Source organism: Microcaecilia unicolor, chromosome 11 (assembly GCF_901765095.1).
Source record: "Microcaecilia unicolor chromosome 11, aMicUni1.1, whole genome shotgun sequence".
In the NCBI taxonomy this organism is placed as follows: domain Eukaryota; kingdom Metazoa; phylum Chordata; class Amphibia; order Gymnophiona; family Siphonopidae; genus Microcaecilia; species Microcaecilia unicolor.
Genome location: NC_044041.1, coordinates 77,061,464 through 77,077,966, shown reverse-complemented (window position 1 = coordinate 77,077,966; position 16,503 = coordinate 77,061,464). Strand labels below are relative to the sequence as shown.

Sequence of the window (16,503 nt, the reverse complement as noted above, 5' to 3'; positions counted from 1 at the left end):
TCAGTCTTCATTTGCTGGTAGGAGTGCATAACCCAAGCATCTGGACCGATCTGGAGGGATGCTATGGAAGCTATGGATTCCTCTTTCACTTGGATTGAGAGGACACTGCTGCCTTTTCCTCTGTCAGGGGGGACATTACCAACTTTTTCTCAAGGCCAAGCAGGTGCTGCAGCCTCCTGCTTCAGATCAGTCTATGCCACAAACATAAAGACAAGGTAGATTAAACAGGACTACATCTCCCTGCTTGTGATGGGATAAAATCAAGAAGGGATCAGCCTAGACACAGCTTTAAAGAACTTTTAATTGTGAAAAAAACATTGCAGATTACATATATGAATACATTTATGTAGCTGATTATGCAGTATTTTTAATTGTGATTTTCCAGTTTGTTCTGCTGTTGTCTTGCTTATTGAATAATAAGTCATTCTACAAACATATAGGAATATAGGGTAACACCCCTCCTCAACTAACATGTTTCTTTAACTTCTAACCTGTTTTTAATTTCCACAAATGGTGGCATTTGAAAGAGAAATGCCACACACCCCATGCTTTCACATTAACAATGGTTGCAAGTAAGGTTCCTCTGTGCTATACTTCAGCAAGTTCAGTATTCTACCTACCAATGGTTTTACCCTCTAATTTCCTCACCTGACAAAATACTGTACCTTTACAACTAATCTCCTTTATGGGAAACCTTGACTGTAAAGCACAGCTAGGGTTTGTCCTGAAGGGTTTAATTCTGATCACCTCCTCTGATAACTTCAGATGTCAGGAGATGCTCATGGTTTTGCTGCATGTTCCACTGATAGCAGGACAGAAGAAAAACACAAATATATATACATACACATTTAAATTTTCACTTTTTGGGAGGAGAAGGTGGGGAAAGGATCTGTTTGTGTATTTAACCTGACGTGTGCAATGTCTGAATACTAGAACACTATTTTTGGAAATTTGAAGATAACTACTTTGAATCATTGGCACCAGCAGTGAAATCACATTTTTAACTTATTTGCTTTAAACAAATTTGGTCTTTGAGAGAACTCAGCACTGCTACAGCAGCAACATTGCAGGTGAACCGTGTTGAGGTTCTGTGGAACATGGGACACTGCTAATCTTGGGAGTCTTAATGCAGTCTACTAAAATGTTTGGAATCTCTGCCTCGGCACCATGAAAGATCAGCAGAAAACTTTCTTTTTTCTTAAAAAAATAAAAATAGCGTTTTGCTAATGCAACAGAATTTGAAAAAGACAAAAAAAAAGCAACCTGTTTGAGTTGACTGAGTCTAAATGCTGCTGAAAGTTAACTGGACGGAATGGTCTATTTGAGTTTGTGCTTCTGGTGTGACAGTTCCTTAGTCAGGGCCTGTAAAGATCAGAGATGGTCTTTCTTACTGCTATTACCAGCTGACTTCGCTGCTTCAAGGAGACTTGTAATCAGCTCTGCTCTTCAAATTTCTACATACAGTTTACTGTGGAAACTGTAGTTCTGCTTTTTCCATCTAATAACAACACTACAGAACCCAGAATTTGGGAGGGGGGAGGGGAGAACAATGTTGGTAATGGTGTAACATCACCTTCTAGGAGTCAAATCCCTTGGCAGCCCAGGGGCCCGAAATACAGCCCTTAAGGATATAAAAAGGGTGCTTTAAATGGTACTAGATCACCAAAATTAATATTGACTGTGTAGTACAGTATATTTACGGACAACAAGCATTCCATTCTCCAAAAGGACCTTTCAGCAGCATAGGAAGCCCTGGAATCTCCTTTCTTTAATCTTTTTCAAAGCTTCCCTTGTGGGTAACCCTCAGGACAGGCCCCAAGGTTCTGTTCTTGTTGTTGCATTTTGAGGGCTGCCGCTGGAGGACATTCGCTGAGCAGTGATAAAGCAGGGGCCTGGTTGCCTATCTTTTGACCTGCAACAGGAAGTACATGGCCTCTCAGTTATAGGTGGCCGGATTTCTGCCTGTGTCATTTTTCCACACTTTAGACAAGGAATGTTCCCTTGACTTACATCCCATGTTAGCAGACACAGGAAGAGGAATGTCAGTAACCCCACTGCAATTTTCAGCAGAAGCTCCTCACTGGTGCTGAAGTGAATCTGCTTGGCTGAGATCACTGGCACTGAAGATACAGATAAAGGCGTCACATTGGTGGTAAGTTCTGTGGCATCTGGGTCCTTCGTTACAAAGTGTCGTGGAATAATTAACAAGTTTTCGTGGGTAGGATGTAAGGCATAACTGGTCATAATCACACAGAATTCTTTCCCATTGGCACTTTCCACTGACTGACAATCATAAAAGCCACGGTCGGCCAAAGTCACATTGAAGATAACCATGCCCTGTTCATACAGGAGATACTTGGAATCCTTTAACTGGAGGTAACTGCCATTAAAGATCCACTTGGTGCTGGCCAGATTAGAGACTGGGGAGCAAGGGAGCTGGATGCTGTTGCCAGGAACAAATGAACGATTTCTGACATGATTTCCTGAAAGAAAGCAGTAACAGGGCTGGTGTTTCACTGAAGGTAGAGATTCATTAAGTATCTATGTTGGATACAGACTCCAGTATGGAAATTATCTGGTTAAATGATACTCTCTCAGTAGGCAGCTGTTGGCACTGTAAAATCAGTGCCTCTGCCACACCTATCCCTTCAAGATGCTATAATATCTACATCTTTGGTACTCCTAGCTCAGACCAGCAGAAAGAACAGAAGTCTTAGTAAATAAAGTCCCATAATAGAAGTTATGCTTCTTGGAATGTCATTGCTCAGTTCAGAAGCAGTAATCATTAGGGAATATCAAATGGTCAAATGCAAGGATCTTCTAGCCAACAAGAGTAGTGGGGAAGGAGCTTTAGTAGCTAATAAACAGCTTGGAATATCAACTTAATACAATCACTTTTCAAGACTGAAAACAGAGCACAGTTTTCTTGGTGACAGGTACCCTACAGCTACAGGAGTTAATCTGTGCAACACTACAATCAGTGGTGTGCTGGTAAATGTTTAACAACAGGCTCTCTCCAGTCCACCTCTGCACCCCCTCCACCTCTGCGTCCCCGCCCCCCCAAATTGCAGAGCTGGCTATAGCTGGGGAGTGAGCCTGGGGGGGGGGGGCAATGCATTACTCCAGGGAAAAAAAATTTTTTAATGATCCCAGGTTCCAATCTAATTCATATGTAAAGTGGGATAAAATGCCATAAATAAGTAAATATAAACTTTAAATGCTGAGTACCTGATTCTCCAAGTGGACATATTCCAAACACTATAATGAAAATAAAATGATTTTTTTCTACTGGTGACTTTGTTTTTCTGATCATGCTGGCCCAGTATTCGATTCTGCTGCTATCTGTCCTCTTAACTCCGTTTCCAGGGCTTCCTTTCCATTTATTTCTTTACTTTCCGCCTTTCTTCTTCATTTCTTGCCCTATATCTGTATGACAAAGCTGGGTCCTCCGCAGACTTGACTGTCCAGTGGATCCAGCTTCTGCCTATTTTGTTCATCCATGTGCAGTTTTTCTCCTTTCTTCCTTTTTCCTCATGGACATGGATGGAGGGGAGGGAAGAGTGAGGAAGGAGATGAGAATCTCCTTCCTCACTCTTCCCTCCCCTCCATCCATGTCCAGCATTTCTTCTCTCTCCCTTCCCTCTCCTCCATCCCCCTGTCCAGCAACCCTCCTCTCCCCCTGCCCTCCCCTCCATCCACCCACCCATGTCCAGCAACCCTCCTCTCCCCCTGCCCTCCCCTCCATCCACCCATGTCCAGCAACCCTCCTCTTCCCCCTACCCTCCCCTCCATCCACCCATGTCCAGCAACCCTCCTCTCCCCTCCCCTCCATCCACCCATGTCCAGCAACCCTCCTCTCCCCCCTGCCCTCCCCTCAATCCACCCAAGTCCAGCAACTCTCCTGTCGCCTGCCCTCCCCTCCATCCACCCATGTCCAGCAACCCTCTTCTCCCCCCTGCCCTCTCCTCCATCCATCCATGTTAACCATCTCCTTCCAGCCTTCCCCCCCAGCAGCCCATGTCAACCATTTCCCTTCTAGCCCCTCCCCTAATCAACACCAGACATTTCCTGCCTTCTTCCAGCCCCCCCCCCCCCCGATTCCCGATTCCCTGCTTCCCAGGTCGTCCATCATCTCCTGTCTGCCCTCAGCTCCCCGATAGCCCTCGCTTCCTTCCTGCCACCGCCCTGCCTTTAAATATTGTATTTTTCCTCGAGTCACAGCACCGGCATTGAAAGCAGCAGGCTCAGCTTGGCTCCGGCCTTCCCTCGCATGGTTCCACCCTCTTCTGATGTATTTCCTGTTTCCGCGAGGGTGGAACCATGCGAGGGAAGGCTGGAGCCGAGCCGAGCCTGCTGCTGTCAATGGCGGCGCCGTGACTCAAGGAAAAATACAATATTTAAAGGCAGGGTGGCGGCAGGAAGGAAACGAGGGCTATCAGGGAGATCAGGGCAGACAGGAGATGATGGATGACCTGCGGAGTGGGAGAGCCTGCAGCTCGCAGGGTGGGGGGAGGAGAGGCAAGCCGGCCCACAACAACAGGCTCGCAAGATGCCAATAAATTTAACAACCGGCTCCAGCACACCATTGACTACAATGTCAAACAGTATTCTATAAGCAACAATCATTCTTACTGGGATACGTCCTACCATGCTCATGGTTTAAACAGATTACTACTGAAAAGCTTCTATTTCTAGTGGGGTTGGGAGATACCTCAAGGCGTATAGCAGTGTGAGGTATTATGAGGCTCCAAATGTCCCCAGTACATGTTAACAATATTGTACTAGAAACCTTCCAAAAGTGACCAAAAGGTGAGGAGAGCTTTATTTGAATACCAGGAGGTTTATGGAACTAGTAAAGATCTCCAGACAGAAGCACTTCCTCTTGTTAAAAGTTGGATAGTGTATAGGTCTGAAGCAATGTGAAGGGCTCTCAGCTCTTTCCACCAGGGCAATAATTGCTAGTTTTTGCCCACCTTGCAGTCACTCTTATTTAACTTTTACCCACCAATATGAGGACAGTCGGAAGCATCCCCGCTTGTCACGCTCTGGCTGAGGTTTCTGCAGGGAGAAATAAGTGAAAGTTAATGCATGTTTCATAATTCAAATGCAGCTCTGGTCTGCAACTTAAGGTGACAGTAACTAGCTGAAGGCTGTTCGGTTCTAAGTCTGTCAGCTGTGTTCGAGGTGTAAAATAAGAGGATGTTCAACAAGGAAGGGCTCTACTTACTGGGAGTCAATATGCTTGTCAGCTATTTTGACACATTTCTGCAAAGTATGAGACCAAGCACAGTAGGGATCCCTTGCCAAAACACAATCAAAACAGTTGGTGTATTGTCCACATGCTGAAACAGGCAGCTGCACCACCTGTGAGGGAGAACCCACGTACAGCAAACCCTGCAAGTACAAAGCACCATTATTCAAAGGTTAGGATTTCCTGGGTTACACTCCCCAATCTGCAATATATGAGTACAAAAGCATGCCCCCTACTGGCAAAGAACAGGTCCTGCAGTCCAGTTAGTATCTCCCAGTACAAGCCCTGGGACAGGAGAGAACCTTGGTAGGTTTGGTGGGTGGGGGTAATGAAACTGGAGGCGTGGAAGGTAAAAGTAACATTAAAAGGAATATACATGGGTTTGAAGTGTTGGGTTTTTGGAGCAGTTACGCTCCTTATAAAAATCAATTACAAATTAAGACTGCTCATATGGCTTGAATTCTGAAATAATAGCCATTCAGTTCACTAGCTGAGGATCTAATGGAATGGTTAATAAAGCTCAGGCTGTGTTTAGCAGGTAACATGTGATGACATCAGATACTGAAAGAAGTATACAGAGCACTGGTTCTTACTAAAGCAGAAGGACATCAGGTAGAACCTGGACCTAGTCCTTCCACCCATGTGCAATAAGCTAGCCAGATAAAGGAAGGAGCTTGCTACCTTTTTGGATGACAGTTTGAGGGACTGCACAGGCTCAGGAGCCTGGAAAAGCTGAATCTCCTCCATAATAAACATCTCCCCATCGCAGTTCAGAGCTTTATGTAAATAACCATTGTCTGCAGAACACAACAGATTATATAGGATCAGCATTTGCAATTGGCCTTTGGGACTTTGTAACCAATTTGTGCTTTTATGTATCAAATCCAAAATATGCATTCAGAAAGTCAAACAGATGGCTCCTTCCTTGCACAAGACTCTCTCTGAACTACAAAAGTGTGGCTCCCATAGTTACAGTACTAAGGACCTTTCATTTAAAGGTACTAAAGAAATCCCCACTGCATAGTACAGCATCCTGTCTCTGAGAATAAAAGTTCTCCCCCCCCCCCCTACCGAATCCAAATAGGGATATCCTTTCCCTGTTACTCACTTCCCAAACTAAAAGCTGGGGACCCATTATCTACTGGCTAATAACTGCAAATGGATCTGTTCTGCAGAAAATGTCTGCAAACAGTTTTTAAACCGTGTAAAGGCCCTGATTCTGCAGCTTACCAGTTCCTAAAAACATGACATTGTAGGTACAGTTGTCTATGCCGAGGACTCTGTCCACAACGATGCGGGTGTAGTTAGATCCTCTTCGCAGTAAGACAGGTCTGTTCCCAATGGGACTGATGCTATCATCCATTAGAGGATGGTCCTTCACAAACTGGAGAGTCTTATCGGGCAAGTCCAGAGAGCTATGGTAGCCATTCTGTCGGGCAATATTGTTGATACACTAGGGAGAGAGACTGTTAATTAAATCACTCCTAATATGAAATTAATGGTAAGAATTTTGACACCCCATTTTCTCTCCTCTGGATTATAACTGATGATTTTAATGTATATCTTTTCAAGAGGACATGAATGGGGGATAACACTGATAGGGTAAAGTGTTATCAGGGCCACTACTGCAAGAAGCAGATGCAGAGCTATAACCAGCAACTGGTAGGAAAAGGCATCATGGCTGATTTAATGCACTGGAATGGCACCATCATCACCAAACCCAACTTAGATATTTTTGTCTGCATGAAATGCCCAGCCCTAAGCAAGCCACTTAACCCTCCATTGCCCCAGGTACAAAAAAATTAGATTGTTAGCCTACTAGGGACAGAGAAAGTACCTGTATGTAATATGTAAACTGCTTTGATTGTATCACAGAAAGATGGTATATTTAAAAAAAAAAACACAAAAGTGGCTCCCTGAGCCCTACCAGCCTCAAAGAGAGAAGCTCTGTGAAGAGCAAATGGAATGGCCTATATCATGAAAAACAAGTTCCTTCAAAGTTAGCCTGTTGGAAGAAAAAAGATTGGCTGGATATTTACAGCACCAGGACGTGGGGATGGCACCTCGCCTTTGTACATCACCCATTTCACATGGGAGTGCTCCACAGTCACAGGCCCCTTATACTTCCCTCGGGTGAACACTTCATGAACTGTCTCCATGCTGAACGTGCAAACTGCAGAGATGTCCAGCTTCCCCCTAGAGAAGGGAAAAATAAAAGTGGCTTCAGGAATTACCCTTGCATTACCAGTGCAGGCTTATTCAACAATGTTCACTTTTTCAACACTACGTGATTGCATCAAATCATACATAATTATAGCAACATAAACAAAGAAAAACACTGAACCGAGGCTGAAATAAGTCCCTCCCCCTAGTGAGTGCATAGTACTCAGATATAGCGCTACATACTTGTAAAACAAGATTTATGACAGCATTCAGATATAAGGCTGCACAATCAAAGCAAAAATATTTTCCCACTATAACATACTCTCAAAAGGAGAAAGTTATTTGTAAATCAAGTGTTACTATTTTCTTAAATGTGGAAGTGGATATTAACAAAGACCTAGATTTCCCATTCAAGACCATAATCAACCAGATCCATGTGGTAGGTCCAATGGGTCCCTGTTGACCATCCTGGAGCAAAATTCCTTGGAGGGACTCATTTTCTTGTCTGCTTGGAGCATGACACATCACTACTACTACTACTAACTAGCATTTCTAAAGCGCTACTAGGGTTGAGGAGGAAGTGACGTCACCAATAAAGATGGAGGCTTAAACAGCTAGCTCCCGCTCACCGTAGTAAAAAAAGCGTGAGTTCTCCCACTGATCGTGTCCTCCCGGTGCGATTTTGATTCGCAGCACCCACGGAACCGGTGGCGCTCCGGGCGGTGATAAATATGCAGCCAGAACTCAGCCAATTTGGCTTTAAAGGCGGAAAGACGGCTAACCGCGTGGCGGGCCTGGAAATCCAGCCCGAGCGGGTTGGCAAACAATCAGACGGCGATTTGCAGCAGAGCCCCTGCCTCTTTGGTGAGGACCGTAGCGGACCCGCTCGCAGAGCTAAAAGAATGGCTACTGGAGATCCGTGCAGACGTAAAGGCGGTCCGGGCGGAGCTGGAGACACTAGGCTCCGATCTCCGCGGTGAAATTAGAGAGCTGGGGAATCGGATGGAGGAGATGGAGTCTCGAGTGGAAGAACATACGGAAGAACTGGGATCGCTAGACCGAGCGATCGTGGACGTCCGGCTGGGCCAGCAACAGTTGACTGACAAGATGGAAGATCTAGAGAACAGGAGTCGGCGGCATAATTTGCGGTTTAGGGGTATTCCTGAAACCCCGGAATACGCCGACTGTGAGACAGTAGTGCAACAGGTGGTGTGTGCTATATTGAAAGAGGCTGGCAGCCCAGTGGAAGCAACTGCAGTAGTGCTTGAGCGCTCTCATAGAACGCTGGGCCCAGCCCGGAACAACTTGCCTAAGGACATCATAGCCTGCTTTCAGGATTACAAATTAAAAGAGAAGGTGTTTCAGGCGGCTAGAAGCCTACAAAGTGTCAAGTGGGACACGCATCAGGTGGAAATTTACCAGGACCTGGCACTGGCCACTTTAAAACGGCGAGCGGAGCTGAAACCGATAACAAGGAAGTTGCAGGAGCTTGGAATTCGCTACCGCTGGAAGCATCCCTTTGTACTAGCATTCTATAAGGAAGGCCGCATGCACCAAGCAAGATCCCTAGCTGAAGCTAGAGCGGTTCTCCCAGAAATACAGCAAGAATGCCCGCCGGAGACCCCGGGGAAAACAAGACGTGATAGAGCCCCGGCATCCCACTCGAAATGGCAGCGAGTGGGTAAGGGGCAGAAGAGATTGCAACGTCAGCAGTCGGCTGGCCACCTTACATGACTGTGGGTAAGGGGGGCATAAATGATGTGTTAACACGTGTTGGGTCTGGGCCCAATGGAAGTTCAGAATGTAAGGCTTGCAAGAGCTATTTGGTTCTGGTTTGTAATGGTTTTGATTGATATATAGCGGGAGAACAGTTGTTATGTTGTTCAATGGCACTAAGAGGGTGAGTGGAGGGGTGAGGTACTTCCTCTACGGGATACTCTTTCATATATGAGAGAGGATCTATATGAACATAGAGGGAGGGGGGTGGAAGGGAGGGAGGGACAGGGCGGGGGGGGGGGGGGGGGGGGGAGCAAATGGAAAAGAGGAGAGGAACAAAGGGATGACAAGGCGGGAGACCATATCCGGGCTGGCTTAGGGCGCCCATGGGAGGTGATGGAATGCAAGATGTAACACTAGCGATCCTGAATGTCAGAGGTTTAAATGTGCCAATGAAGCGACAGCTCCTATTTAGGGAGCTGATCCGCTTAAAAATAGACATAGCCCTGATTCAGGAGACTCATTTAAAAAAGCAACATGAGAGACTATGTAGGCATAGCCAGTATCCGCATGTGTTCTTTGCATCGAATAATTCAGGCACCAAAAGTAGGGGGGTCATGGTAGCACTTAATGACTCCCACCCATGGCAGATTAAAAAGATCAGTAGAGACAAGGAAGGTCGCTATATTTTATTAGTTATCCAATTGGGAACACAGACCTACCTACACCATAGTTAATGTTTATGGGCCCAATGCAGACCATGGGGAATTTTTTCAACGACTAGATCAGATATTGCTGGCACATGGAGAGGGAGCCGTGCTGGTGGGAGGAGACTTTAATGTTACTCCCAACCCACAGCTGGATAACTCCTCTACATCAATTCAATATGCTAAACAGGGACGGGAGCTACTGTACTTCATACATTTATAGCAAGGTGGCAGTTGAGTGACTTGTGGAGACAGGCCAACCCAACACAGAGATTACACATGCTTCTCCCAAGTTCATAACTCCCTCTCTCGTATTGACTTTTGGCTGGGGGATGCTGTGGCGAGTGGTAGGGTTAAAGATCAATACATAGAGCCGCGAACCTGGTCCGATCATAGTCCGGTCACCCTTGTCCTACATATGCAAGAGGGGAGGAGGGAGGCCCCACAGTGGCGCTTGGATGATGCATTGCTGGCTGAGGTGACTCATGTACTTCAATTGGAGAAGATAATTAAAGAATATATCCAATTTAACGATAATGGGGAGGTGACCCCTGGGGTGCTATGGGAGGGCTTCAAGGCTGTGATGAGAGGCCATTTTATTGCCTTGAAAGCACATGTGCGACGGGAAAGAAATCGGGCAGAGGAGTTAGGGCGCAAGCAATTGGCACAGGTGGAGAAATTAATAAGTAGACAGGGTAAGGGAGGCCCAGCACAAACTCTGCTAGACCAAGCGCATAAGATAAGGCAAGAGATTAGGGAGCTCCAATTGGCGGATCTATCTGAACAACTGCAGAGGACACGCCAGACTCATTTTGAGTTTGGCAACAAGGCCAGCAGGGTATTGGCACACAAATTAAAGCAACAGGCAAAAAAAGCGCATGTCACTCAGTTGAGAAATGACAGGGGGGACCGCATAGCGGATCCTCAGGCCATACAAGAAGCCTTTAGGAGCTTCTATGAAAAACTTTATACTCCGGATATCAGTCCAGAGGAAGTTGAGATTGAGGCCTTCCTGGATAGGAATGTACTGCCCACACTTACAGAGAGTGCCAAGCTGAGACTTTCCAGACCAACTGAGTTAGTAGAGGTCTTACAGGCAATAAAGGAACTAGCACCCAATAAAGCACCAGGACCTGATGGATTTACGAACAAGTTTTATAAGACTTTTGGATCCCTGGTAGCTCCGATGCTGCTGAAGGCGTTTAATGATTTGGGAGAACAAGGGTCTCTTCCGGAGACCTGGCATCAAGCGAATATTATAGTCCTGCCCAAACCAGGCAAAGATCCACGGCTGTGCGGCTCTTACAGGCCAATCTCGCTTCTGGGGGTGGACTATAAAATCTTTACTGCGATCCTGGCATCCCGTCTGCAGCAGTATTTGCCGCAATTAGTCCACGAAGACCAAGCGGGGTTCGTGCGGGTGCGTCAAACATTTGATAATATTCGAAGGGCGCTCCACCTCATCCAATTTGCACATATAAAACAGCAGCCACTATGTATCCTTTCATTAGACGCAGAAAAGGCGTTTGACAGGGTGCATTGGCCATTTTTGTTTGCAACCCTGAAGCGGGTGGGTATTCCGGAAGGGTTCATGCACTGGATACATCTACTATATCGAGCGCCCACGGCCTCGGTTAAGGTCAATGGGAGCCAGTCCACACCCTTTTTGCTGCGGAGGGGGACGAGACAGGGATGTGCCTTGTCACCATCCTTTTCGCCTTGGTCGTGGAGCCCTTGGCGGCTTACATTAGATCACACCCTGACATACGTGGACTGAGGATGGGAACCACTGAAACTCGGGTGCTATTATTTGCGGATGATATTCTCCTTACTTTAACAGACCCCGGCACATCACTTCCAATTATTGGGGCGGCATTGCGGGATTTTGGCTGGGTGGCCGGATTTAAGGTTAATATGGAGAAATCCGAGGTGTTGAACATCTCCATACCAAGGGACCAAGTAACAGGGTTGCGAGCCACTTTCCCCTTTAGGTGGGCCTCCAAAAGTATCAAATACTTAGGGGTGAATATTACTAAGCGATTTGAGGACCTGTATGCGGCCAATTTCCCTGCAAGGGTACGGGAACTTTTCTTGGAAATGGAGAGATGGGAGGGCCTAACAATCTCGTGGATGGGTCGGATAAATGCGATTAAAATGATCTTGCTGCCGAAGCTGCTCTACTTATTTATGGCGCTTCCTATTTCTCTACCTGACAAGTTTCTTAAGGGGTTGCAGCGCAGAGTCTTCGCCTTCATATGGAAAAGGAAGCCGCCACGGGTGCGTCGGTCAGTGATGCATCAGCCGAGAGTACATGGGGGTATGGGGGTGCCCTCGTTTTTGCTTTATTACCAGGCGGCTCATCTTCGCATTTTAGCAGAGTGGTTGCAGGGAGGTGGGAAGGCTTGGAAGGCTATGGAGCAGACTTGGTGCGGCTCTTACCCCTTGAGGGTTATCCCTTGGCTCTCTGAACGGGAGATCAGAGAGATAATAAAAGAAATGCCGCCGATTATTAGGTGGCCACTCACAACCTGGAGTAATATACGTAATAGATTTTTTAGAGGACGCATACACTTTTTACATACCGCAATACGTCATGCACCAGGATTCACACCGGGATCTATGGATTCGCGTTACAGGAATTGGGAGCGGGGAGGCTTGTGGGAGCTGGGGCAGATGTGGGAGGAGGGGGAAATATTACCATTTGCAGAAATACAAGAGGAATACGGGATCCCAACGTCTAATGCATTTCAATATACCCAACTAAGGGATTACATTATGAGGAGAGCAAAGGAAGAGTTGAGTCTGGAAGAAACGCAATTAGAGAGGGCTATGGCCGGAGGAGGGGGTAGAGGAGGAATCTCTAGGCTATATAAAGCACTTTTATTGCAAACACAGCCAATTCTATACTATACACATAAATGGGAAAAATTACTGGGGGTCTCTCATGAATACTCAGTATGGGAACGAGTGTTTGTTTCGTTGCTTAAGGTGTCAATTTCCAATGCTCTTGTAGAAAATGGCTACAAAATATTGTATAGTTGGTACTACACACCACAGAGATTAGCTAAAATGTTTAAAGGGGGGTCGGCTCTCTGCTGGCGTCAATGTGAAATGTTGGGAGATATGGCTCACATTTGGTGGGCCTGTCCTCATGCTCAACAGTACTGGACAGGAGTGGTGAGGTTGATCATAAGCATAACGAAATCAGACTTTCCAATGACAATGGACTTCTGCCTTCTGCATATGCGACCCCAGGGGTCCAAAAAATATATGTATCAGCTGGCTACCCAGATATTGGTGGCTGGCAAGTTGGTGCTAGCAGCGGCATGGAAACAACAAACTCTGCCGGGACTCAGGACTGTTATAAGGAAACTGGACTACATTCACCTAATGTCTAAGCTAACGGCGATGCGACATGGTCGCCTGGTAGTGTATCATCGAATATGGGACTCATATATTGAGTGGTCGGCGCAGCCGGACCCTGCCTTGACAATTAACTAAGTGGGAGGAAGGGGGTAGAGGGTGGGGGAGGGGGTAAGGGGTATATAAGGGGATTACAGAGTAATGGAAACAAAGCAAAAAAATTAATGTTGATGTAGCAGAGGGAAGTGTTGATACTGTTTGTTCACAATTATTTCTATGCGATTTGTGCATGTTCAATAAATATAAATAAACATTTAAAGCGCTACTAGGGTTACGCAGCGCTGTACAATTTAAACATAGAAGGACGGTCCCTGCTCAAAGAGCTTACAATCTAAAAGACAAGAGAACAATCTAAAGACAAGTGAACAATCTAGAGGACGAGTGAACAGTTAATCTGATAGGGTGGATAGATTGGGGCATTCTATCTATCTCGAGCGGTTAGGCGCCGAAAGGCAGCATTGAAGAGGTGAGTTTTAAGCAGAGATTTGAAGATGGGTAGGGAGGGGGCAAAGAGAGTAAAAGGAGCATACTTCAAGGATGAAAAGAAAATTTAAAAACAGGAAAGCAGGAATATATGTCTGCCTGGCAGGGCGAATAGAAAAGTCTGAGATGATTAACGGGTCGGTGCTTTGGTGGGGGATGGCTGCACACGCTTTTCTGCCATCAATGGCAGTGTTCGGTGATGTTGTCTATGTGTGGCTGACTCATCCTACTTGTCCATGGAGAAAGTTACTTGTACATGAAAACTTACTATTTTTTTAAATTTAGAAGTGGATGTTAACAGTCTAGATTTTCCCATTCAGGACCACCACCATGTCCCCCTGCTGCAAATGGCAAACAGCAACACACAATTTCCCAAGGTTGAAAGGTTACTGGAGGTAAGCATCCAGGAAAGTCACTGACCCCCAATAATAACTTGAAACGGGGATGCTACTTCTCTTTTGGAAGGTGTGCTGAGCTATCTTTGTATGTTTCCAGCCATTTTGTGGGCTGAAATGCTGCTTTGAGTGTTTTTTTCATGAGCTTCTGTTAACTGTCATGGAAACCTGACTGTTTTAAGTCGATTTGAAACATTTACCACAAAAGAGACTTTAATGAAAATGAATTACAGTTCTGCAAAAAATACATGGGACTGAGCAACATGCTGATTTCTGATCCCTACAGGCCCCCTTACAGGATTTGTTGCCTTCCTTTTCTGGACAGCAGACAGCTGTTTTTGCACAGTTGCCAAAGTCTGACCACAGAGGAGGGAGGTTTCTAAGTGCTTCCTTCACTTGCTAATATGCCAGATGTGCTTGAGCACCACCTTACCACTGCTGTGTGAACACCCCATAGAAAACTGTCTCCTTCCAGTCAGCTGTTTTGAGAGTAAACACATCTTGAATGACATTAAAGAGGAAGTTGGATTCCGGTACAGAACAGATGAGGTTGGCTTTCAAAAATGATGTCCACTTCTTTTGCAAGATGCGTTTTCCTCCAAGATCATTCTGTTAATAAATGTCCACAAAGCCACATCAGAGCAGAAATATGAAGAATAGAGAGGGCTAACAGCCACACTCATCTTGGGGGGACAGGAACAGTATTCTGGATATCTTTAGTCAGGTCAATATAAGACTAATTCCAAGATACTATAGTACTGCAGGTTGTGAAATCACATAGGTCCCCTTCTTGTGACACTATTGTAATGCAATTCTTTTTAAAAACTCTTTATTGAATTCACAGAATACAGACTATAATTAATGAGCCTCCGCCACTACCAACAAATCCACATTTTATAGTTTTATAATCCCACCCCCCCTCCCGCCCTCCTTCCCCCCCCCCCCCCGATACAACATGCCTCCTAATAAGCAAATACCCAATAGCAATAGGATAATAATAATATAAACAAGCAAATGTTGAGCACATGGACAGATGCACTACTAAGGCGATGATTTGCATAGCCTCTGCCAGTACTTAGCCCACTTGTGCTCCATCTCCCCCAGTTTCCCATATTTTAAGGCTGTCAGTTTATTCATCTAGTAATAGATGTTCATGCTATTGCAATAGTTTTGTATAGTTGGGCCCCTGAGCTCCTTTCAACAGGCTGCAATTTCATACCTTGCTGCCACCATAAAGTATTTCAGTAGCTTCTAGTCTCATCAATGCCCCCTCCCCCTCCACGTTTAACAAGAAAAGCCTTATATTCCTTTTCAGCTAGATTCCCAACATTTCTTCCATCATTTTAATACAAGAATCCCATAAATCTCTCACATAGTAGAGGTCACTCTAGAGGTGGCCTTTCATATATCCACAACTCATTATTAGAAGCTGAGAATGTGACTTGGACACTAACTTTGCAGACACGAGCAATCCTGGACACCAGCAACTTGTCATAGAACTCAAACTCAATTGCAGTTTCGCTGAAGAACACATAGATTTTATCATCATCTCCAGTTGGATTATTCTCACTTTCTCGCACTACATCCATGTAAACAAAACTAGGTTCTGCAACCAAAAAAGAACATTGGTCATAGATGGGCAGAAAGGGCAGGGGAAAATCAAGAATATGCATGCACAATTGAAATGTTTATTTCTTGTAGGAAAAACTCATGGTTTCAGTTCCTAAGCATATGAGGAATGTTTTTTTTTGCTGGGTAAGGCCTATCATTTATGCTCTGCACATAGGCGCCCCGTTTAAGAGGCTTGAAGAGGCTAAGCCTCCCCCCTGCTGCAGCAGAATGGATCAGCTGTGGAGTCCAGCTGCTCTGAGAGGATTAAATTGTTGATTTACCTCCATCCTCACAGCAGGAGCTGCAGTGAAAGCCCTCTAGCAGTTGTAGAAATTGGTTTATGGTTTGTTTACCTTACTGCTGGGAAAGCAGGGGGGGTTGGCTGGAGGTGTCCTGGGTTGCCAGGGAGATATTTAATGAGGATGACTTCCTGACCTGCACTGAGGACAGATAGCAGCAGAACAGATATTGGGCCAGCATGATCAGAAAAAGTCACCAGACAACAAAGGTAGAAAAGATCATTTTATTTTCATTATAGTGTTTGGAATATGTCCACTTTGAGAATCAGTTGCTCAGCATTAACAGTTTACATTTATTTACTTATTTATGGCATTTTATCCCACATTAAACATGAATTAGGGTGTTTTGTGGCTCTACATGAGAATTGTGATGATATGATCCCTTGTTTCATATTGTTGACTGTCTGCATTTTCCGTATGGGTGGTATATTGGTGTATTAGGTCTGCCCAGTGTA

At 45.4% G+C, this 16,503-nt stretch overlaps 1 protein-coding gene across 1 annotated transcript in view; it reads right to left on the bottom strand.

The window, feature by feature from the left end:
• Nucleotides 1-327: 327 nt before the first annotated feature.
• LOC115480737 (semaphorin-4E-like) overlaps nucleotides 328-16,503 on the bottom strand; it is a 141,417-nt gene continuing 125,241 nt past the window's right edge. The window contains exons 8-15 of the mRNA XM_030219608.1: nucleotides 15,593-15,744; nucleotides 14,572-14,747; nucleotides 7,291-7,447; nucleotides 6,482-6,704; nucleotides 5,933-6,048; nucleotides 5,228-5,394; nucleotides 5,006-5,058; nucleotides 328-2,483 (exon numbers count right to left, since the gene is read on the bottom strand). Coding sequence (XP_030075468.1) covers nucleotides 1,804-2,483; nucleotides 5,006-5,058; nucleotides 5,228-5,394; nucleotides 5,933-6,048; nucleotides 6,482-6,704; nucleotides 7,291-7,447; nucleotides 14,572-14,747; nucleotides 15,593-15,744 — 1,724 coding nt within the window. The 3' untranslated portion in view covers nucleotides 328-1,803. The remainder of the gene's footprint in view (nucleotides 2,484-5,005; nucleotides 5,059-5,227; nucleotides 5,395-5,932; nucleotides 6,049-6,481; nucleotides 6,705-7,290; nucleotides 7,448-14,571; nucleotides 14,748-15,592; nucleotides 15,745-16,503) is intronic.